Below are 22,714 nucleotides of genomic sequence, written 5' to 3'. Positions count from 1 at the left end.
GCGCAGTTTAAACTCGGTAATGGAAATGTTAATACTGATAAATTCAGACATAAGGACCTCTTCTTGCTTATAATTTTTGTATACAGTACCAAGACCTCATTTATGTTAGTAAAAGATCCCTTGTATATACAAGATATACAACATTTGATTGAAAAATCGTTTAGACACGTTTTATGCATTGTCACTTTGTTACAAAGAGCTAAGACAACAAAGCAGCCATTTGTAAGGTAAAATGGCTGAATTTCCTGTTCCTGGAAATTTCCAATTACTTATTCGAATTGAGTAGTTATTTGGCGGAAAACTGTTTGCGGTTATGAATGGTTCTGAACCGTTTTTAGTTCTTTGGTACTAGCCTCAAAAGAGGAACAAAACAGCTCAAAGTGCTGAGCCGAAATAAGTAGCAGGTACAGAATCGTTTTTAGTATTATGAAGGCACATTTGGTTAGGTGACAGAATAGGTAAAAATGTCACTTGCCGTTACGGAAACCGTCTCTGCCCAGGAGGACGAGGATATCGACGAATTTAACCCTCAGGCGAAACTGATTAAGTCTTTAGAAGTAAGTTTTGTGTTTACTCACATTTTAGTCATATCGATTTATCAGTGATTGTACCGTTATAAGTAATCATTAATTACGTGTATTTTTAGGGCAATGGAATCACAGCGGGTGATATCAAGAAATTGGAGGAGGCTGGTTACCACACTGTCGAAGCTATCGCTTATACTCCAAAAAAATTTTTCCTTAATATTAAAGGCATCAGTGAAGCGAAAGCGGATAAAATAATTCAAGAGGCTTCAAAATTGGTTGCTATGGGCTTTAGAAGTGCCACTGAGATTCATCAAAAGCGTGCTAATACAGTTTTTCTGACAACTGGATCTGCCGAGTTAGATCGGCTTTTAGGTGGTGGTATTGAGACAGGTTCGATCACCGAAATTTTTGGAGAGTTTAGGACAGGCAAGTCTCAATTATGTCACACCCTTGCAGTTAATTGTCAGTTACCTGTAGATTTGGGTGGAGCAGAAGGTAAGTGCCTTTATATCGATACCGAAGGTACTTTCCGCCCAGAGAGACTAATCGCTGTTGCCGAAAGGTACAAAATTCCTGGGGCAGCAGCTCTTGATAACGTTGCGTGTGCTAGAGCTTACAATACCGATCATCAAACTAAGCTATTAATTGAGGCAAGTGCTATGATGACAGAATCGAGATATGCACTTTTAGTTGTCGATAGCGCAACTGCTTTATATCGTACAGATTATTCTGGAAGAGGAGAATTAGCTGCAAGACAAACCCATTTAGCAAGATTCTTAAGAATGTTGCTACGAATAGCTGATGAACATGGAGTAGCCGTTGTCATAACGAATCAGGTTGTTGCCCAAGTAGATGGTGCTGCAAGTATGTTTGGTGGTGACCAAAAGAAACCTATCGGTGGTAATATCATTGCGCATGCAAGTACAACCAGATTATACTTACGTAAAGGGAGAGGTGAAAGTAGAATCTGTAAGATTTATGACTCTCCTTGTTTGCCAGAGAGTGAGGCAATGTTTGCCATCAATGCTGATGGTATAGGTGACGTTAAGGAATAAGAAGATTTAATGTAAAAAGTTGTATATTTAAAAAAAAAGTGTCTTATTCGAATCGACTGATTTGAGGAGGGTTTAACTTCGTCTTAAGTAACTGCATTGACAAAATCATATAATGTATGATTTAAAAAAAAATTATCTGAAATAAGTATAAAAAAAGCAGGAAATATTAGTGCAACAATTATGGAATAGCCATTATCACATTTTTCACTCATATAACTTGGCCCACTTGACGTAGAAGGCACAGAAAAGTGTTAAAATCTGAAAAATCATTAACAATAGGATGTGAAATTTGATGTAAAGATATGGTGTACAAGAAGTGTAATATTCTATCAAATTAGCTGGGCTGTTTGATATATATCGTTTTAAATATTCATTAATACATATAAGTAAACTGTAATCTGTAAATACTGAAATTTTCTTATATTAATACAAGCTATTTTTCATGAATCAAGAGGAAAAGAATATTTTTATTCATTTTCCCACATCTAATTTCTTAACCAGTTTCACTGGGAATGTTTTCTTTCTTACACTGCATTAAAACTTTGCAGTCAAAAACTAAATTATTAAGACTTGCACATATTATCTCAAGCGTGTTAAATATCCGCCGATATTTTATCGGGTATGTTAGTAAAGTTATCGTTGACAATAAACGTGCACCGAGAATCGTGCTTGAATCTGAGAGATGTGTCATGGAGACGGTAAAAGAAATGGAAGGGTATGCAATCCGGTCTTTTCGCGCGCCGGATGTTTACCAACGCGCATCCCACTTTCCTTTGATCCGATTATTTCTTGACTTAGAATATTCTTCAAGTCTCGTTTGAAGGTTTCTTGAGCAGCACAGGGTGCGTAATTTGACACATCACGAGAAAGTAGAGTTTTTTTGTGGTAAGTATGTATATCTGCAAATTCTAGGGGTATAGGTTAAGTTCAGAGTACGCCGGTAACGAAGCACATTTTGTTGTCTCCTTTTTTTATTATACGATGCTCAAATTATGCAAATCGTTATTTTTTCGAGGACCCGCCTGTCGGGCGGTGTTTACTCCACGGTCGTATTCTATGAGAAATTTAAAAAAAATGAAAAAAACTCCGTCGATCACCGATGTCAAGTGGAAGGTTAAGAATCTAAGAAGACATTCATGCCTGTGGTGGGTCAAACAATGCGATAATGTTTCATTTTTATGTGATATCAATTGATTTTAACGGTTGTAAAGCTTTCGTAATTTTTTTTATGACTACGTGACCCTGGTATATTGAAAAGCCTGTGAACCAAGTACATGCTTAAGTAATTGCTTTGTATGTACTTTTAGGTTATCACTGGAAGAAATATAGTGAATACTGAGCACATTATTTTTAAGGGTATTTTATTAAGTAAGGAATAGTTATGTACTTTCAAGAAATAATTTGTATGGGTTTTAAAATTTCTTCTAATCCATATGTTTATTATTTGATAAAAAAAGATTGCAATTTTACTTGTACAACATATGGCGTTGGAATTCAATATATGATCTTATTAATTTATTTTAGTCTGACCAGAGCAATTAAAACATTGGCAAAAATGAGTGATGATATTACATTTTATACGTTACCTAACGAACAACCAATAGCTGCTCTGAACTGTGAAAAGGCTTTCGCCCTATTAACGGAGAGAGAAAGGTTGTATGCTCATTATTTATGTCGTGCTGCTTGGAATGGTGGCCTTGTCGTACTGATACAAACTTCCCCTGTGTCCCCATGGATATTTGCTCTTTTACATAAGATCGTTATCGCTGAGTCAATGGATATTTTAAAACAATCAGCTCTTGATGCTGGTGTTACAGAAAATGAATTTACGGTAAATAGCATATCTTATTTTTATGGCGATTATAAGTTAGTGTTTAAAAAATAGATTTTTACTTGTAGGCATTTTTGGTTTATATTTGTGGGATACTAGCAAATTCTGGAAACTATAAATCATTGGGTGATAGCAAAATAATTCCAAACCTTCCGAAAGAAAAGTTTGAAGCCATTATAAAAGCTTCCAAAGCATACAAAGAGAATTCTGATTCTATTGAAAATATTTGGAATAAAATACAGAAGAGCATGTATTCCCTAGAAGGAAAAGTGAAATCTTTGGGACTTGGTGATAAAGGGATAACAACTTATTTCTCAGCAAACTGTACAACGGATGATGCCGAGTTAGTGAAGGAATTTTTGCAGAAGAAGGATATAGGAGCTTATAATACAAGATGTTTTAAAACAACTGAGACTTGGGATGATGCAGGTACTAAAAAGGAACGAAATGTTTATGAGATTAGATTAGCATCTATTGAAAAGGGTGAAGATAACAAGATTACATTACCTGAGGAGATATTTCAAGGTGCAAAGTTCAAAGTAACTAGAGGAGATTATAGTGAGTTACTGGAAGGAGTTGTAAGTAACTTAAAGAAGGCTAAAGAATATGCAGGCAACGAGACCGAGATATTAATGTTGGAGAAATATATTGATCATTTTAGTAGTGGCTCGCTCAATGACCACAAAGATGGGTCTCGATATTGGATTAAAAACAAGGCACCTGCTGTAGAGACATATATAGGTTTTATTGAAACTTACAGAGACCCAGTTGGGCAGAGAGCAGAGTTTGAAGGATTTGTTGCGATGGTAAATAGAGAAATGTCAAAAAAGTTTCAAAGGCTCGTCGAAGGAGCTGAAAAGATATTGACAAAGTTACCTTGGGGTAAAGACTTTGAAAAAGATCAGTTTTTGAAACCTGATTTTACGTCTCTTGATATACTAGCTTTTGCTGGATCAGGTATTCCATCTGGTATAAATATACCTAATTACGATGAAATTCGTCAATCAGAGGGTTTTAAAAATGTTTCCTTGGGCAATGTACTACCTGCATATTTGAAGCAGGATGAATTGCCATTTTTAACCAAGGAAGATCAAGAATTAATGGATAAATATAAAACAGATTCATTTGAATTGCAAATTGGACTACATGAACTCCTTGGACATGGTAGCGGTAAATTGTTCCGCAAAGAATTGGAAAAGTTTAACTTTGATCGTGAGCATTTAAAAAATCCTTTAACTGGAAAATTAGTGGATAAATATTACATAGATGGGGAGACATATGACTTTAAGTTTGGTGCTTTGGGATCATCTTATGAGGAATGTCGAGCTGAAGCTGTAGGTCTCTATTTGTGTTTAGAAAAGGATATTTTAGAGATATTTGGCCACACTGGACAGAAAGCTAAAGATATAATTTACGTAAACTGGTTGTGGCTGTTGTGGACTGGTTGCGGTAGATCTCTTGAACAGTATCAACCCGAGACAAAGACATGGTTGCAAGCTCATGCTCAGGCTCGTTACGTTCTACTAAAAGTATGTTTGGAAGCAGGAAAAGAACTCATAGTTGTTGACGAGACAGAGCCGGGAAAGAATCTTCTTCTTACATTACACAGAGAGAAGATACCCACTGTGGGTAAAAAAGCCATTGAAGAATTTTTGATGAAACTACAAGTTTACAAGAGTACAGGTGATGTTGTCGCTGCTAAAAAACTGTATGATCATTACAGTGAAGTTCCAGAGTCTGGACATTGGAGGGATATAGTTTTGGCTCACAAACAACCACGGAAGCTTTTTGCTCAGCCAAATACATTCGGTAAATATTGTAACTTAGTAATTATATTTAACAGATTAGCAAAAATTAATTCTTTTTATCTCTTTAGTTGGCAATAAGAAAGATAACGAAGAAGTGAAAGTGAAACATTATGAACCAACATTTAATGGCTTGATACAATCCTGGGTGGAACGATTTCCATCAGTGGAAACGTCGGATAATTTGATTGAAATTGCGCAAAGGGATGAACAGCATTTTGCGGTTTAAAACATTAAGCAGCAATATTACTCATAAAAGAGATTTTAATTTTGTGAAAGACAAAGGATTTTTATATAATATACACAACGCTTAATACGTACATCAATACAATATAAGAATGATTGTATACTACAAGTCGATTATAAAGGAATATTACTTTTGGGCGATTATGTAATTAGGTCCATGGACCTGAACATTTAAAACCTTTAAACAGAAACGGGGACCCACTTTTGCATGGATATTGGGAGCTACGGTGCTAGAGAAATGTACAGAGGAGCAATGATGCAAAGTATGGAATGATACGATCTCATATGTAGGTGTAATTCATTTCTGGCAGAGATGAGTTGCGTCGCCACTGAAGGGTAACAGGTGGCAAGTACATTAGCCGCCCGCACGAACCATCAGAGGGCAGCATAGGAGCGATCGCGCGATCCTGCTCGTGAGCAAACTCCCAACTCATCTCTGCTCCCAACTCATCTCTGGCGAGCGTTCCAGCAGAGATGCTGGTTCCAGTTTACTATGTATATCAGTGTGCATTTCTGAACGCGCCTCCAGGAACAATGGCGTATATGCGCGTTCGAAGTGCGCGTCGCCTCCGTCCATCAGTTTTGGCGGGAACGCCTCGCGGGTCGTGTTCGATTGTGCCATAATGGTGTCGGACGAGGCTCTCCGAGAGCATTTCGATGCAATGGGCTGTGCAGTCAAAGAAACTGCGGTTCTGCAGAAATGTAAGTCAGCTAAAGTTTATCCTTTTGCGTTCGGACCGAATGGTACCATCGGTGGGAACGGGTGTATTTCCTACTTTTTAAGGAACTCGCGCATCGCATTCCTTAACGTTGCTTCCCACAAACCCGCTTGCCTTAATTGAGCGTAATGTGTCAGGAATTCGTCTCATTACCGTTAATTGGAAGTCGAATAGCGGATGCTTCGGTGTTGAGGATTATTATTGTTTACATGATCACGCGAATAAAGGCTCGATTGCACCCTCGGTGCAACCGACTTAAAAAACGGTTATAAGAACGTGCGTACATTATTTTATTCGGTTAATGTAGTGGTGATTATTTTTTAATATTTGGGCAATCATGTACGTAGGTAGTGATTCTCTGTTCAAAGAATTTATCGATTCTGCTTCAGGCATGGATTTGTGCGATCTGTACAATTTAGACGAGGAGACATTCGTGGACAAATGGATAGCATTTGCCCTTCTTCGTTTCAAAACCATCGATTTGACATTAGATGGTCTCGGGATGATGGAACGAGTGGAATTGAAGAGGGTGGATAGAAAAGTACCGGAGGCTCGATTGGAACAGGACCTGTCTAAACTTGCCGTGTATAGTCCACATGCGACGAAGGAGTATCCTTACCAATATAACATTTGTGAAGCTAAAAGTTTGAATAATTTACTAAGATTTGCGAGATAATAATAATTTATTTGTTTTATTAATATACTTGTCCTTAGCGTTATATCAGTGAAGGCGAAAACATTCTTGAGATGTACGGTGGGAAGCATCTCAATACTCCAAAAGTAAGTTTTTACTTTACATAATGGTATTATACTTGTAGATTATAGATGATATGTTTACATCACCGTTAACGATTAATCCGGAATTAATTTATCGATGTTACGAATTGGTATTTTTTTTTATTTGTTAACTGCATTGCCGAAACTTGTACTTTGCTGCGAGCACAGTCGATGTTCATGCGAATCTTTATGAGATTTGATGATTCAATGTGCCATGCGCCCCTTATACTGCCCCTATGTTTTGGACTTTCTTCTGCCTCCATTGAAAGAGCATCCTTTGTGGGTATTGTTACCAGACTCGTGGAACCCCTGGGAAAGGTATATTCGAGATCTTACCAAGCTTTTGATTAGAGTCTTTTCAATTTCTACACAATTCGTACATTTCTCCTATGATAGAACATACCCATGCAATGTAAAAACAAAACCTGCGATGTAGTCTCAATTTGACACAAACGTTTGATAAGATTGATCCAGGAAAATCAGTTTCCCTTTAGTCATAAAAAAATTCCTCATATGCAGGACAGAACCACCGCTAAGTCTTTAACATTACGAGGTAGTCGACATGAGCATTGCAGAAATTTGCAAATTAACTTCGTACTCTTATCGAGCAACGGCGTTTCATTCACGCCTACAGTAAACAGAACGGTGGGAAATGGTTGTTTGGGTGGGAGTTTTCTGGTATCTCGCAATTTGTAAAAATATTTCCAACTCGAAGAAGGAGTAAAAGGAAAAAGGATCCCGACCGCACGCGGTCATCGAGAGATCGAGGGACTCGGAGAGGAAGTGGGAGAGGTCGAAGAACGAGTTCCGTGTACACGTACAGTAATGGACAATAGCATGTGTACTACCACGGCGGTTCGAGGTTGGTGAAATTCGGCCTCGAATAAGGGCTCCCCGAGGGTCCTTCAGGGTGCACGCGTCTCCCTTGATACCCACGAAGAGGTATCGCCTTTCAACGAGAGCACACCAGAGAATGCTCTGTCGTCGACTTAACCCTGAACCTCATAAGGATTTTCATTCAAATTATACATTCGGTTGAAATTATAATTTAAGAAGACGCGAAAGTAACATCCGAGGGATCAATCGTTCATGAAACGTTTCAGGAATTTTCTTCCGCCTGTTTATAGTAGTTACTATACTTGGATTTTCGGCACGATTCGTATGCCCTGTACGTGGTTAGAATGATTTGTCGTTAAAAATGTAAAATCATAACTTAGAGAAAAAAAAAATCCCTTGTACACGTTGGCTGCCGCTGAACACCGCTTCACGAATACAAGTTTCCGTACGTGTGCATGGCCGGGTAAAATGGCCGCCGCACCTCCCCTCTTCTCGAGCTTCGGTCTCCTCGTCTAAAATCTCACTTCACGCTCTATCCGTCTCTTCACAGATCCGTACCGGTCCCTCCAGCGTGCCTCTTCCTTCCCAATGGCAGGGTCTCTCGTTCTTCATCGGAGGAGGATCCGGAAGGGGGTAAAATCCCGACAAGAGAGCGGTGAAAAATCAGTCTCTCATCCAAGGGGTATACTCAAGTTCATACGGATCCTTTCGCATACGACCAGATTCGTATAAGAACTGTTGCATCGTTGCGAAATGGAGTCATTGGTCAACATTTGAAAGTCCTACATGAAATCGTTAATTTCCCTCGTTTGATCTCGAGAAACGGGGAGTTATACCCATTCTCGAGTCCTGCGATGAATTTTTTATGTGCGAAATTGACCGTCCTCGAATGTTTACCTGTGGACGCGGCTTCGCAACAATGCAACATTTCTTTTTATTTCTATGCGAGAATGATCCGTACGAACTTGGGAGTAGGGTACCTGGGTTCCTCTGGTGGGCTTTGCGATGATTTACGCCAGGTCGCGCGTGGCAACGCTGTCGCGCATTCTTCGCCCGGTCGGTACGTAGCGGCAATGACGTAACGAGTCTACCTGTGAACCCGATTCTTTCGGGGCCCCCTGCTAGTCCCACGAGCAAGGCCATGAAAGAGAGGGATATAACGGCAGACGACAGAGGCCGTCTCCGGGCGACCCGTGGCCCGCCCCTCTTGGGCCCCTCTTAGACCCCTCGGACCCCTCAGGCACCCGGAGGACCGCAAAAAGATCCCAAGGACCCCTCCGCGCGAAACCCACCGCCATCGCGCCGGCAAGGATAATTTGCGGATTCTTAACCCGAGACGCGGAGCCACACCGCAAATTACCGAACCGATACGATTGGACGGCGCAAAATGAATGCCCCCAACAATGCTGCGCGATCCGGGTGAACGCTCCCTCGCGAATGTCGAACCTCGACGGCCGGCAAGGGTGGCCCGCTGGTTTTGCATCGTCACCCGTGAGAATAAATCTCGAAGGGCGGATCGGTTACTTTCTATATACATGAAACGTGAAAATATAAAACTTTAGCATGTGATCGTGGAGGCCTCAAGGAAGAAGGCTATGCTCGTGAAATATTTCACGAATAAATGCGATCTTGGCTCTAGTCTAGGTTGAATGAACAATTTATTTTTTTTTTCTTTGTAATGAAATTTCACGGGGCCTTCCTAATCACGTGCTAATGTTTCGAATGATTTGGTGCACTCGGTATTAATGTTTTCATGTTTTAGGTGTATAGAATGACCCTTTCATATCACCTTAAATGTCCGGCTTGACAAGAGAGGACAAGTGGCGCCCGTGGGTACGGCCCTGACTCGTAGTGGTACCGGTTGTATGCTCGAGCCGGCAGTCAAGTTGACGGTCGCCTGGCGTGCCACGGCCCCTTGGCGAGAGGAGTAGTGTTGCCACATCCTTTGCGACCCAACTAGTCCGTGTTTCGCGAGATTCACGAGATTCACGAGATTCACGGGATTCACGAGATTCACGGGAGACTCACGAGATCCGCGAAATTCCCAGGATTCCTTCCACTGCGGGAAGGCCGATTTTCACGGATGTGCCCTCTCTGCGGAATATAAGACATGACAAGATATATATATTTAAGCATAAAATATGATACTAGGGCTCGGGGAGAAAATTTAGTTGGCACTGAAGTCATAGATGACGTTCTACGCGGGTTCAAAGGAGGACCAAGGTTTCGACTCGGGGAGCTTCTTGACACGCCCGGGTTCACCGGAAGCGCTTTGGTGAGTCCGCGACCTTGGTCTCTCGACGTCCGGGTTCATCACCGGGATGAGTCAAGGCCGAAGGTTCGTAGGACCTCTGTCGCTTCTTCCGGTGCCCCTCTCGCCCTCGTTCGTTCGTTCGACCTCTTCGAGGGATATTTTCGCTCGTGCGGCATGAACTTTCCATATTGTTACCTAAGGTTCGGTATAAACGAAATGGGCCGTACTCGTTATCGGCCAAAATTCGTCGCTATCATTGGGCCATTTTTGCTCCGTATAGCGGTGGAAGGATCTTCCTCTGGAAAGATCTGGACACTGGTCGAAGGAACCTCGGCCGAGGGTAGTTCGCTCTCGACCGACCTCCCGCGAGGCCGAGAGCAAGCCGAGCGTCCCGACGCCGAGTTTCCTGCGCCGTGGTTACATCCTCGCATTCCCTTGTCCGGTTTCTCGTGCCACAGGTGGTTGCCAGTGGTCGGGTTCTCTCTCCCCCTGGGGAGAGAGAGGGAGAGAGAGACCGTCTCGGTGCTTCGGTACTCCTGAACCCCCGTAATTCCCGCCAGAAAAATCATCCAGATAGATTGCCGCCATTATCCCCGCTCGAGTCCTCTCCCACAAAGGGCCTGCCTCTCGGCGTCGGGGAGAGAGCTCGCCCAGGAGAGACGGCGAGGCAAGGGAGAGCGAGAGAGAGAGAGAGCCGCGCTCGCCGGAGAAGGGAGCGGTTAGGTTAGGTTAAGTTAGGCGCGCGGTCGCGATAGGCGGCGCCACCGGCGCGCGCAGCCGGAGCGGGAGAGGGCCCCCTCTCCCGGCATTCCCCTCGAGCCCGGCCAGATTTCTTTCAAAGGGAATAATTTCAGTTTTCAAGGACGCGGCCGGCCGCCGCCATCGCCGCGCTCTGCGAACAAAGCGCGCTCGGTCCGGCTTTCCTTCGCGGCGCATGCGCGCGAGATCCAGCCGAAACCAGCCACGCCGACCGATTTCCGGGAGTTCGGAAAGTCGGAGCGACGAGTTCCTCCGCGGTGCCGGGTAATCGCCGGTCGTCGACGTAGCGCGATGCCCGATGACCGGAGTTTCGCGGACCGCTCGCGACCGGTCCCACGACTGGCCGGTTCCCCTGGATCTTTTCCGCCTGGAGAGCCGGTGGTCGCGCATGCGCCCCGCGAACAAAGCGCCCGCGCCCCGGCGCGGCCTATCCGAGTTCCGAGAGAGTCACGGGTTTGAGCGGCGCCTCTCCTCGGTCGGCGTTTTTCGTCGTCCCCCCTCCCGCCGCTCGTCCAGTCTCCTCCCCGCCCTCGAGGACGCGACGTCTTCCCAGATCCATCGAGGGAGTCCACCTCCGGAAGGAGTCGCGGGAAAGTCATCGCGGTCGTTCGTCTCGCTCTCACGATCTCTCCGTCGATAAGGTCGCGACGCTTGCTCGCGTCCCGAGTACGCCGAGGGAGCTGGGAAGGAAAGTGCGGGAGTCGAGGGCCGTTTCCTCGCGTTCGAGCCCTACCGCGTTATCCGGGGCGCCGAGGGATCTCGACCGTGGAAAGGGGACGCGGGAAGGCGCCGCGTCGACCCATCTAGGTGGCTCCGTAGTCCCGGGTCCGTGCGGCGCCTCTCCCCGGTCCGCGCTTTCCGTGGCCTCGCCTCCGGCCCGTCGGCGCTCTCAGTCTCCCCGTCGACCCCCGCGCGACGAGTGGCGCGCTCCTCGGACTCCTAGGGAATTCCCGAGCGTCGCGACGCCGAGGCGTCCACTCGCCCGGATACCGATGTGCGCGACCGTTAGTGCCAGTGCGCGCGCCGAGTGCCGTCGGCCGGACGTCCCGGAGGGACGCCGCGGCGTGGCGTCCATTCCGGCCGGCTCCTCGAAGCTTCCACCCGAGCCGCGTCGTCGCTCCTCTTCCCTTGAGATATATTCCCCGTAGAATTTCCGACGCTTATTATCGTCGTACCGACGCCCGGCGTCGTTCGTCGAAGGCGACGGCTTCTTTCCGTTCCGCGAATCGACGCGCGCCGACTACCTGTTGCTTCCAACATGGCGGCCGGCGCGCGGCGCGCGCGCGCAGCTCCTCCTCGCCTCTCTCTCTCTTTCCCGCGGTACGCGCCTTCGCTCCCTCTCCCTCGCTCTCGCGGCCGCGCTTGGCCCGCCGGTTACTCCGGATCGGCGATCGATGGCTCTACGAGGGGAGGATTTTATTCGGACGGTCGCCGGTGGAGAAACTGGAGCGTCGTTGCGTCACGAGCTCTCCCGGGTGAGACCTGTTGCTCGCGGGGCCCGCACCTACGCCGGGCGTCCTCTCTTTGTCTCGCTCCAGCTTGCCCGGCGTTGGGCGTCTCGCTCGCTCCCGCCGAGTTTGCCTACCTTTCTCTTTCTCCTCCGGCTCCGAGTCGAATTCTCTCCCTCCCGGCTTCCCGCGAGATATCCCGCGGCCTAGATCGATTGATTTTTCTTTCTTTCTTTTTTTTCTCTTTTTTTCCATCTCCGACTGGTTTTCACCAAATTTCTTCTGTACATTTTACCTCGCGCAATCTCGCCAGCGGTTACGCAACGAGACCTGTTTGGATAGGTGCCGGGAATTGCATTTGCTGGAATTTCGACGGTTCTGGGGGTTTTATGCTCGGTAGGACGCTCGCCGGGTCTGCGTAACGCGGTATCTTCCTCGTGACGTATGAAATTCGCCGCGATAAGCCTTTAATATTATCGCTTAGGCCGGGATCGAGTTACCGACCTCTGCGGAATGAACGTTCGGTCGATTTTAATGCCCACTGCTACACGCGGACGCGCGGTTTCCGCAAACGCGAGTTTTTGCGGCTCCACCTGCGGTGTTTCACTCCGCCGAGCGAGAAATTGATAACGAAGTTCTATTGGTACGTTTCATCGACGAGGAAACGTTATCTGCATCTCGAGAACAAGTTACGGTGTTTTTTCTTTTTTTTTTTAATTTTATATAATTATAGACAATACGGAAGACGCGGAAAGAAATGCGATGTGACGTTAAAAGGAAAAAAATGAACGAGAGTCGTCCCACACGGTTGCATAAGCACCCCGAGGATTGGCTTTCGGTCATATCTCGTCGCCGCATCTTGCCCGTAATTATTATGGTTGGTTAATTGCACGGCTGACTTTCCTACGTTAATTTTTCGTTTCCGCGCAAACGGGCGCTCGTCGCGCCGCCGAGTCGGGGTCTTAACGTCTTTCATCTGGGGATATCTAGGGGATCTAGGGATTTCTCTAGTGCCAAAGAACGTACCCGAGGCGACTTCCGCAGAGTCTAGATCGGAGGCTGCGCTCCTTAGATTTATCTCGATTTGCGGCCTGGTAAATGCTCCCGAGAGCGAGACGGCCGTACGGGGAAAGGACGCGAGAGCGAGCGAGAGGGAGACTTCGCATTCCCTTCTCGGGTTCCCCGAATCGATTGCGTCCCACGATTGCGAGGGCTCCTTTGTGTCCCGGCCGTCCCTGTTCCCGTAAATCCTGAACGGGGACTCGCGGGTTCGGATTTACAAAGATGGGCTAGACGAGTCCGAGAGGGATAGGTGAACTCTTTGGCTCCTAAGAGCGCCTAAAGGCGCTCGACGTTTGGTCCAATATTGCCTGCCCGGTCATACGAATTTCGCCCGTATGTCGAAATGGCTCCGCGATCAAAGGGTTAATACATCGGGGGAAAACCATCCCCGAGACATGCCGAGCGCGATACGAGTCTCGAGATAAAAAAAGCTCGGCAGAGTTTCGCGCCAAATGCATGCTAGATATTGCGTACGCATTTGTGAGCGATCGCCGATCCACCGTATGGTGGATGTGAAATTTCAAATTTTTCAAATCTATCTATGCCATCTGGGCGATATATAATTGCGTTAAAGAATTAATCTGGGGCGTTGAAGTTTTCGAGGTAACCTATATACCAGGGTAATTGATGGAGAATAACGAGAAACCGCGGGAGAGCATATCCACCTTTCTTCGGTACTCCCAGTTCCCATCGCTGCCGGCATTTCGTGATTCCGGCGAGACTTTCTCTCGAGGCTCGGAGCCGTGACTTCCGTCCATCTCTCTCGGCGTCCCTCGGGGTTGCCACCGTCGCGATTCCGAGGGTTAGGAAAAATCACCAGAGGTATATATTCACCGTAGGCCGAGTAGAAATGACCGTAACCGCCGTAGATGAAAATCCCCGAACTGAAATCCAACATGGCGGACACGGCGGGATATTTGAAACGTTCTTTTTCCTTCTTGAATTTCTGCCATCGGGTGGGTCTGACCGACTAGTGTAATCGCAACTAAATCTGTATTTCTATACAGGGAGAATAATGGGAATTCATTGTCTCGCGGTCAGTTCTATAGGTGTAAGACCTGGGGAATTAAACGTAGATGTAGGAGTTGGAGGAGAGTGGTAAAATCGTTAAATAGATCTCCGACCGGAGCGCCGTGGCCGACCTGGTCTCTCTCTCCTTCCTCCGTCGTCGCAGCATCCTGGGGGAGGGTCAGGTGGAGCGGGCCCGGCGCTCGACCAATCGGAACCGGGGATGGTACCTGCTTGCCCCGGACGACCAATCGGCGCGCGCAGACTGCATTTCCCCTCGCATTTTTTTTTTCTCTCCCAGTCCCCCGTGAGCGGGGCCGATCGTGGAAACCGCTCGATCCGGTTCGCCCCTCGTCGCTTGTCGGGAACTGGTTCGAGCTCTGCGCCTTTTCCTCGGGAAAAGTTCCCATTGCAACCTAACCGAGGGCCCGCGGGAAACGGTTCATACCCGGACAAAGAGACTACGATTCTTCCTCTCCCACTTTGGGAGAGGGACGATCCGCTTCTACGGCGATGCATCCCGACGTCGGATTTTCCAATTTAGTTTCCTTAAGATGATATGAACGGGTCATTATATATATAAAATTTAAATAAAAAAAAAGTATATATAGAAAATAATATAAAGCAACCTCAATATTTACAAAAACTTTTCGTAAAATTGGGTGCTCCGAATCGTTGGCCCTAAGGAAGAACGCGATGCTCATGGAAAATTGAAATTTCGCAAGAAAATGCGACTTTGCTTCTAGTCTAGGCTAAATACAGAAAAGAATTTTTTTTTTTTTTAAACGTGAAATTTCACGAGTAGCGCGCTCTTCCATAGGGCTTCTGTAGAAACGGGTTAATGTTCCTAATCACTCGGTGCATCCAGTTTGGAGATAAGTTTTACAGACGTTTGATTAGTTGGAGTAACGGATGCTCGGTATTAATATACGGAAAAATGTCTGGGAGTTGTTCGAGGAGGTTCCTCTCGACTTGGGCTCGCCTTGGCCAATTAAGCGTCAATTGAGCGAGCAGCGCCGATGGCAGCAACGGCTGCCCAATCTTTTGTATTCCCCTTCGCGCCCGCTTCTCTCGGTTTATTTATTTTCTCCCCCTTTCTCAGGACCGAGGGGACCCGATCCGATCGAAAGGGATCGATACCCTGAATTATAGTCCTCCCGCATCGGGGCGAGTTGACTGCAATTCCTCCTAATTGTTGGAAAAGCAAACCGTGGTTTCCCACGGCTCTCCTGCGCTCTTCGATCTTGGATTTCCGAGGCGCGCGCTTCGAAGTCCTCTTCCAAGGGATCCATGGGGTTATGCCTCGGGGATTGATCGAAACGATGCGTAATAGATCGAGTGTCGAGAGTGTTGGGTTAACTCTCGTTAACCTTCCAGTTGAGGTGGCCTCGTAACGGCCGATTCCTCCGGAGGACTCTTCGCCAAGACATAGCCACCGAGTCGCGCGGTGTAAAATAAATTCCCGTGGCTCCATTCTCTACCTCCTGTATTTTATTAATCTAATGGGAAGTACCTAGGGTTATTTCCCGAGGATTTTACCCTGGAACGAGCCCGGGTTCGACGACCGTCTCCCTCGTTTTCGATTCACGTCCTCGAGTTTGCGCGGGTATATTTGAATTGCCAAGTAGGCTCGGCATTCGCTTTCTCTCCTTCGCGTGAGATGAATCGTCTCGAGGACTCGGGGCCGAGGGAGTTTATCCTGAAGTAAATCCCACTATCTCTGGCTCCTTTTTTACTACGGATTTAAGTAGCGCATATGTCGCGAGCACGTGGTGGAAGTTAGTCTGACAGCGGTCGAAGACTAGATACGTCGTTGAAAGGGTGCTTTCCAAATCGAACAAACAAAAATTAAATACCCTCTAATGTGTTACACGAGTTATTTAAAATAATTCCAATTGTATGATCGAGTTTCGGTGATCGGTTGATTTCCAATTTCAATTTCTAGTATTACGTGGTAGGGCGAATTTGGGCGTCACAGAGCACGTGCGCCGCGAGCACGTGGCACGTTTGACAGCTGTCAGCGTCGATGCTCGGGCGCATCCGTAACGCCGTTAACGCATCGCCAAGCCAAGGAGGGAAGATCGGAGGCAGTTGGAGGAAACCGCGTCCCGGATGTGCCGAGTGAGTGCTGGTCTAGTGCGCAGTCGTTAAACTTGTGACTAGATCCACACTCATTAAGCACGTTCGGGCGGTAATCGCCGCACCGTCGTTCGCGTTACCTTCGAAGAAGTCTTTGTGCTCGGCTGGGGAATGTCCTCGCAGAGGCGAGCAATCTCTGCGAACGCGTGCTTTATACCCGGTTAACGTTTCCCAGGCCGGTGAGTCAGGTGGGAGGAATTCCTCCCACCTGGGGGGAGGGAGGAAAGGACAAACAGGATACCTGGGACCTGGGAGCGATCTCCAGACCGAGACCACGCAATGAGGCAATTCCATAGACGAGTATGAATTTGGTGCACGTTTCATGGGAAAGGTCGTGACTAGATACACACTCGTCTACGGCACTCGGTTTTGGATGCTTCGGCGGAGAGGTGTGCTGGGACGCGGAAATTGTTTCGCTTCGTGGTCGGTGCTCGTACTTGCAGATTTAAGAGGATAGGAAATCTCGGATTTGGCGTTTAGAACGGGAGAGGACTGATTTGTTATGTCGTTTTTGGTTTCACGCAGGCCAAGAGGCTGAGGAGTCCGGAGTCGGAGCAAGGAGAACAGGACAGCAAAGTGCGAGCCATCGGGGAGACCCTCTCGCCGTCGACCTATACTTTGAAGACGTGAGTGAAATGCTGGTTTAATAGCTGGTTCGTTGAATTCTCGATAGTCCCCTGGGGATATATCAGTTTTGGAGTATGATCGGTCCTTATGAGGACGATTCCTTGCATCTTATTAAGGGACCTTTTTATCATTACGCATTTGTCCGTTGCAGAGGCACACCTAGTCGAAGACCGGTCAGGGTTGGGACCAGGATTCTGGTGTCCATCGGGCAGGAAGTAACGTCCTGGAAATGTGGGAGTGCACAGAAGGTCGAGGTCCAGAAAACCGAGGATCCTCACGTCCCGAGCAACTCTATGTACATGTTCGAGTTGATAACGAGGAAGGGAGAGATACTGACTCGCGTGTGCTGGGACGTAGGGCAACGATTGTGCGGACATTGGCAGAAATTGAAGGGGGATGATATGCAGAGCACTTGGAACGTGACCCTCAAGTCGCAGATGGCGTTTAGAACCTGGGGCCGAATCTGCTGCGAGCGGGAGGGGAAATTGAACGTCGCCTCGATCTTACTCGAAGGGGCGAAATCACCGAATACGGTTAAAGGCATTCCCATCATAAAGCTGGACCTTTCCAGCATTCCGCAGTACTCCGTTTTTCGGGGTCAGGTCGTCGCGGTGGAGGGCTGCAATCCGACCGGAAATGTCTTGGTCGCGAAGGAGATGTTCGTGGAAAGTTTTGCACCCTTTCCGAAGAGTCCGTACTTGAAGGAGAACGTCACAATATTTGTCGCGGCTGGACCGTTTACTATGTCGGGCGATTTGGACTATCAACCCTTGACCGATCTACTACAGTCCGTTATGGAAAACGAGCCGAATGTCCTGATTCTCGTTGGTCCTTTCGTGGACTTCAGTCATCCAGAGATTCGGTCTCCGTCTATAACGCTCACGTTCCAGGAGTTCTTCGAAAAGATTGTCGGAAGAATCATGGACGCCGTTAAAGGGTACTTCGTCTCTTTTAGTTTTCTCCTTAAAGAAATATATATCCTTGGTATAATTTTTTTTTTGTGCCGTTAGTTTGTGCACGCAAGTTGTCCTGATCCCTTCGCATCGGGATGCTCACCACCATCCAGTCTATCCAACGCCGGAGTTCGCACTTTTCGGCCCACGGTATCCGAATTTGCATTTAATGCCGGATCCTTCCATGTTGAATATCGAAGGTCTGATCATGGGAGTTACGGCCGTCGACGTTTTCATGCATCTAGGCCGAGAAGAATTCAGCGCGTAAGTGGATTAATTATCGGTATGGTGTACCAAGTTCTTCCTATAGGGATCGAATTAACCATTTAAACGAATCTATTCCAGGAATGCATCGGGGATTAATAAACTAAATCGGCTGGCCACCCACATACTGGATCAAAAATGCTTTTATCCATTAAACCCTCCCGCCTTGGAAGTAAATCTAGACACGCATCTGTGGGAAAAATACGCCTTCATGTATCAGCAGCCGCATATTTTGATATTGCCGTCTGATATGCGATACTTTTGCAAATGTTTGAACAATTCCGTTGTTATCAATCCGGAACGTTTGTGCAAACATACCTACGCAAGGCTGAATGTTAGACCAGTCTCTGGGGGCGCTTGGACCACCGATAATGTTTCCTGCGAGATAATCAAAATTTAAAACTCCGGAAGGCTTGCCTGCACCACCTGATGTTCTGCATCCCCAAAGACTGCCTTCTTCGGCCAAAAGGTGTGACCACCGAAATCTTACACTTGTATATTTTTGTACGATAGTAATATTTAACAATAAAATGAAATATCGTCTCGTAAGGCACTAGGGAGTTCATCGATTCAGTTCACGGTATTGGTATCATTTATGACTAGTAACTTTGGAGGATTGAAGGGAAGGTTCTGAATTTAATTTTGAGGAAGAATAAAGAAACTTTATACCAATATCATCAATTTTACTGATACTGCAATCTGGTTAGCAGGAGTTAATTCGGGAGAAGCGGTAAGAGTTGCGGGAGTATCAACACAGGCGGCAGCACCGTCAAGAAAGTACCGACCCGCACTCGCCGGTGCGTAGTTCGCACGAGGGCCGCGAGATGGCGTTACTAGCGCAACATTCAACCCCGTGGAGTTTTCTGCTTCCAGTGGGTCGTGGTGGTCGGCCATTGCTCGAAATTGTGAAGTTTCCTCGTCAAGAAGTCGGTCCCAACGTGCCTTCGCGTCTCCGGGGTCCCGAGAATGCTAAGGTAAGTCCCTTGTCAATGCGTACGACTACCGAATCCCGTAATTAGAACACGAGGAAGCGTTGACACGCTCGAACATCGAGGCAGTGCCAGGTGGTCCGCCATCTTTGTTACCAATTCCGTGTATACATCGAGATCTCAGGTCGGACTTTGCGACGCTTTCCTCGGTAATTAAACGCGATACCGACGATTTATAGGCGAAGGCACAGTGCAGGCACGCGGATAGGCCAGATTCCTCGGATATTATCCCTCAATCGGTGACCAAGAATCTCCAAAGTCGGTGCGCCATGGCCGTCACGCAGATTTCACAACGTCGCTCTCGCGGCCTTGGATCATTCGGCCAGAAAGAGACGAGACCAAGTTACGAAACCGCGCGTGCGTCCGCTTTTCTTCGAGCGGCACGAAAAACAGCCCAGCACGCCCTGACATCGTGCAAAAATCGGACTCGTGCGTGTAAATTAACGGATCGACGGAGGAGCATCCGAACGTACACTCGTCTCGACTCCGTCGAGCTAGAATCGGCTTTGCGAAACCTTAGGTAGCTTCGGAGGGTTTTCTCCAATTTTCAATCCAATCCCGAATCTTGCACGCCTTCCGACTCACGGACAATCGTCCGAGAGATTTTCCTAGCGAAGGAAAAAAAAGAAAAAAAAAAATTGCACGTCGTTATATAACTCACGAGGCTCTTTACTCGCGAAATGTGTACCCGAAGACGATCGGATTTCGTAAGGAAGCGGATTGAGTGTACATACCGTACACCATTCACATCATTTTTAGCCTGCACTTAAAGTCTACCTGTAAAAATCCAATCAAATCGATTTAAATGTTAAATTCACTAGATGCAGTGGTATGATTTTATTAGAGTTTCACGCCCTAACCTGTAACCGCTGAAAATGAATTTCAATGGAAAGCGGGGTTATGTTTGAGGTTAGGGGGAAATATTTTAACAACCCGTCCGGTCGTAATCGGGAATTACAATCGAATTTATTTAAATGTTAAATACCCAAGATTCAGGGGGAGGATTTGATTAGAGTTCGGGGCAGAGAAAATATTCGGTGCGATTTTCGAGTTTCGTGGGTCTTTTCAGTATTTTTAAGAATGTTCTATACGGAGCACTTTGGCAGGAGCGAGGTTATGTCACTGCGGATCATGCGAGCCTTCTTGCCTCCACCGCAGTGGTTGATCATGTAATCGGGGTAACATTTAATGAAGAACGAAGTGGGACATTGTCGCCGTCATCTCTGGCCCGATTGGTGGAGGGAACTGGCGAAAGGTTGCGTCACGTGTGAGGCCGCCTTAAGGTGGAGTGAAACCCCCCCGCAAATCACTCGACTCGAATAAGACACTTTATTTTAAGGATATCGGACCTAGCCGGTCCGAAACTTCGACACACGACTCGTGATCACCTAAGAGTCGTCCTTACACTTCAATTCAACTTAATTGTACACCCTAATACAATTCCTCACAGCTGTTAATAGTAATACGAAGGTCGGTAACGTAGGCATTTATACGAATCCCTTTTACCGAGGTCGATAAAATTTCGCCTCACCTTAAAAGTGACTGGCTTCGCCGAATCGCTTTCTACCGCATGCTAATTAGGTCCCCGTCGGGGTGGGCATAAAAATCCAGATTCTCTTCTCATATTTCATCCCGCTAGGGCGTATTCATTTTTTTCTTTTTTTTTTATTTTTCTTCTCCAGCCTCGATCACATTATTTTACACGTTACGCTCGCGTTCGTTTGATCGATGAAGGCTCGCCTCCGAGGGTTCCAAATTATGATCCATCCATGTTTGGAAAGCTTGAAAGGTTTTTTCGCGCGATAAGGCGGTATCGGTTCACGTCATGCGAACGGTCTCGCTCTATTATGGGGAAATTTGTGCTCGCGCTCGTCCTGTCATGTGTCATTCTGTCGGCCACCCGCGCGCATGCGCACACCTGCGGCTCGCACGCCGGCATATCGAGAGCGCGAGAAAGCGAGAGTGGCATATCGATCCGGTTCGTTGTAGTCTGCCTACCTCAACCCTGACTGCTCACGGCCACGGCCACCAGGATTCTACTCTTTTGAGGAAGGTGCCGAAGGTTGCCGAAAAAAAAAGTGGAATCTAGTAAGAATCACGGATATCACGAAGTAGGATAAGGAGATACAACGCCACGTGTCGGAATCCCCACTTTAGAGAAAAAAAAAGAAAAAAAATCTTTGACGAGAATCATTTAGATTGCCGCGTGTAATCAATCTCTGGGAAGTAAATTTTCTCGCTTGTAAATGGAGGCATTATCGGTCGCTAATCAATCCTGGAAGTGCGGCACACGGGTATCTTGCGAGGCTTGGTACGCGATATTTAAGCAACAGGGTGGGAAAAAAAAAAAAAAAAAAATGTTAGGAAGAAATTATTGTTTATTCACTTTATGGTATTTCTATCGGAATAAAATGCTAGAATGGATTTCACAGTTGCGTAGGAGGTGAGAGTGCGGAATTGTATGGGGACTGAAAATATCGCCGATTGTCTCCTTCGGGTACGTCGCCTCCTCCATTTCTCTAATAATACTATATAAAAAAAAAAAAAGAAAAAAAAAATGTATCTCTCGATGCGGGATTTAACGTCGAACTCTCGGCCCCTTTTAGCACATCTTAGGTATATTTAGCCGAGAGGTCGTAACGTTTTCCTCGCGTCTGAAAAACCGGGGGGACCTCGAGGTCCGCACCACTGGGTGACGTAAAGATGCTTTTTATCCCTTCTGTTTGTCCGCCGAGGAGGCCGAAGAAAATCCGCATATCGCTCCCGATCCACGCTAGGTATCGCTTTTAACTGCCATCCCCGCGAGTGAGTTTTCAGTCACGTTGCGGCGGTTTACCATTACGGACGTCACTCCGACCGACTCGTGGCCGGTTCTGCAGGGATCTGCCCGCGCGGGGTAATGGATGCGAGTTAGCTGATACGGTCGCACGGTCAGGTCGGGAAACTATGGTGGAGGGCGTATTTTCCGTACACGATTTTCATGAAACTTCGGCTTATCGGAGCCGCGGCTTTCGGGTGAGGTCTGATAATCGGAGGAAGTTCATCCTCGCTCTCTGTCCCTCTCGCGCTCGCGTACGGAACGTTTTTCAAGGTTACGCTTGCCAGAGACACCCAGCGCTCGCGGCGGCAGCTTTAGGAACTAATAGTGCCGGCAGGAAGTAATCCACTCTATAATGAAAAATCGCAACGGAACGGCGCGTAACGGCGATTTAATTGATTTCAACCTAGCCGTTAATGAAATTAGTCGTTTTCAACGTTTCACACCGTACTCCCATAGTATATTTAGCGCGGGGAGAGATTCGCGACGGTCAAGGTCGGCGACCTTGAATTTCAAAGAAATCGAAAGGAAATTCGGAAACGGCGTTCGCACCACCTGGTGGCGCGTAGAACGGCTCCGATTACCCTGGGGGATGC

General features: G+C 46.8%; 4 protein-coding genes across 6 annotated transcripts in view; all 4 read left to right on the top strand.

The window, feature by feature from the left end:
- Nucleotides 1–19: 19 nt before the first annotated feature.
- Nucleotides 20–2,033, top strand: LOC105702431 (DNA repair protein RAD51 homolog A). The gene is made up of 2 exons (XM_012429997.2): nt 20–557; nt 647–2,033. The coding sequence occupies exons 1-2, from the start codon at nt 465–467 to the stop codon at nt 1,580–1,582; spliced, it is 1,029 nt and encodes a 342-aa protein (XP_012285420.1). The 5' UTR covers nt 20–464; the 3' UTR covers nt 1,583–2,033.
- A 251-nt stretch (nt 2,034–2,284) lies between these two features.
- LOC105702429 (dipeptidyl peptidase 3) lies at nt 2,285–5,608 on the top strand. 3 transcript variants are annotated; one of them, XM_012429992.2, is made up of 4 exons: nt 2,285–2,467; nt 3,107–3,413; nt 3,482–5,222; nt 5,290–5,608. In XM_012429992.2, the coding sequence occupies exons 2-4, from the start codon at nt 3,138–3,140 to the stop codon at nt 5,445–5,447; spliced, it is 2,175 nt and encodes a 724-aa protein (XP_012285415.1). In that variant the 5' UTR covers nt 2,285–2,467; nt 3,107–3,137; the 3' UTR covers nt 5,448–5,608. The 3 variants fall into 3 exon arrangements, with proteins under 3 accessions (XP_012285415.1, XP_012285414.1, XP_012285416.1); XM_012429991.2 differs by lacking the exon at nt 2,285–2,467 and adding an exon at nt 2,476–2,727; XM_012429993.2 differs by lacking the exon at nt 2,285–2,467 and adding an exon at nt 2,739–2,950.
- Nucleotides 5,609–6,038: 430 nt separating this feature from the next.
- LOC105702371 (DNA polymerase alpha subunit B) lies at nt 6,039–18,858 on the top strand. Its single transcript, XM_012429883.2, has 7 exons — nt 6,039–6,166; nt 6,573–6,792; nt 6,909–6,963; nt 16,993–17,093; nt 17,246–18,031; nt 18,105–18,311; nt 18,393–18,858. Exons 1-7 carry the CDS (start codon nt 6,088–6,090, stop codon nt 18,709–18,711), a joined length of 1,767 nt encoding a protein of 588 aa, XP_012285306.1. The 5' UTR covers nt 6,039–6,087; the 3' UTR covers nt 18,712–18,858.
- Nucleotides 18,859–19,170: 312 nt separating this feature from the next.
- The window catches only part of LOC105702440 (steroid hormone receptor ERR1), a 28,291-nt gene continuing 24,747 nt past the window's right edge, over nt 19,171–22,714 (top strand). The window contains exons 1-2 of the mRNA XM_012430012.2: nt 19,171–19,285; nt 19,480–22,196. The gene's annotated coding sequence lies outside the window, so the exon portion shown is untranslated. The remainder of the gene's footprint in view (nt 19,286–19,479; nt 22,197–22,714) is intronic.

This window comes from Orussus abietinus, unplaced genomic scaffold (genome assembly GCF_000612105.2).
Source record: "Orussus abietinus isolate OABI.00-Male unplaced genomic scaffold, Oabi_2.0 scaffold17, whole genome shotgun sequence".
NCBI lineage: Eukaryota > Metazoa > Arthropoda > Insecta > Hymenoptera > Orussidae > Orussus > Orussus abietinus.
The sequence above is the reverse complement of the archived record's forward strand: the minus strand, read 5'-3'. Positions and strand labels throughout refer to the sequence as shown.

Bases quoted from the DNA above. Each gene is read 5' to 3' on its own strand.
- LOC105702431 (XM_012429997.2), top strand. From the start codon at position 465: ATGTCACTTGCCGTTACGGAAACCGTCTCTGCCCAGGAGGACGAGGAT. The intron at 558-646 runs GTAAGTTTTGTG...GTGTATTTTTAG, and splicing joins AACTGATTAAGTCTTTAGAA to GGCAATGGAATCACAGCGGG.
- LOC105702371 (XM_012429883.2), top strand. From the start codon at position 6,088: ATGGTGTCGGACGAGGCTCTCCGAGAGCATTTCGATGCAATGGGCTGT. The intron at 6,167-6,572 runs GTAAGTCAGCTA...ATTCTGCTTCAG, and splicing joins AACTGCGGTTCTGCAGAAAT to GCATGGATTTGTGCGATCTG. The intron at 18,032-18,104 runs GTACTTCGTCTC...TTGTGCCGTTAG, and splicing joins ATCATGGACGCCGTTAAAGG to TTTGTGCACGCAAGTTGTCC.
- LOC105702429 (XM_012429991.2), top strand. From the start codon at position 2,564: ATGCTCAAATTATGCAAATCGTTATTTTTTCGAGGACCCGCCTGTCGG. The intron at 2,728-3,106 runs GTGGGTCAAACA...AATTTATTTTAG, and splicing joins AGAAGACATTCATGCCTGTG to TCTGACCAGAGCAATTAAAA. The intron at 3,414-3,481 runs GTAAATAGCATA...TTTTACTTGTAG, and splicing joins TTACAGAAAATGAATTTACG to GCATTTTTGGTTTATATTTG.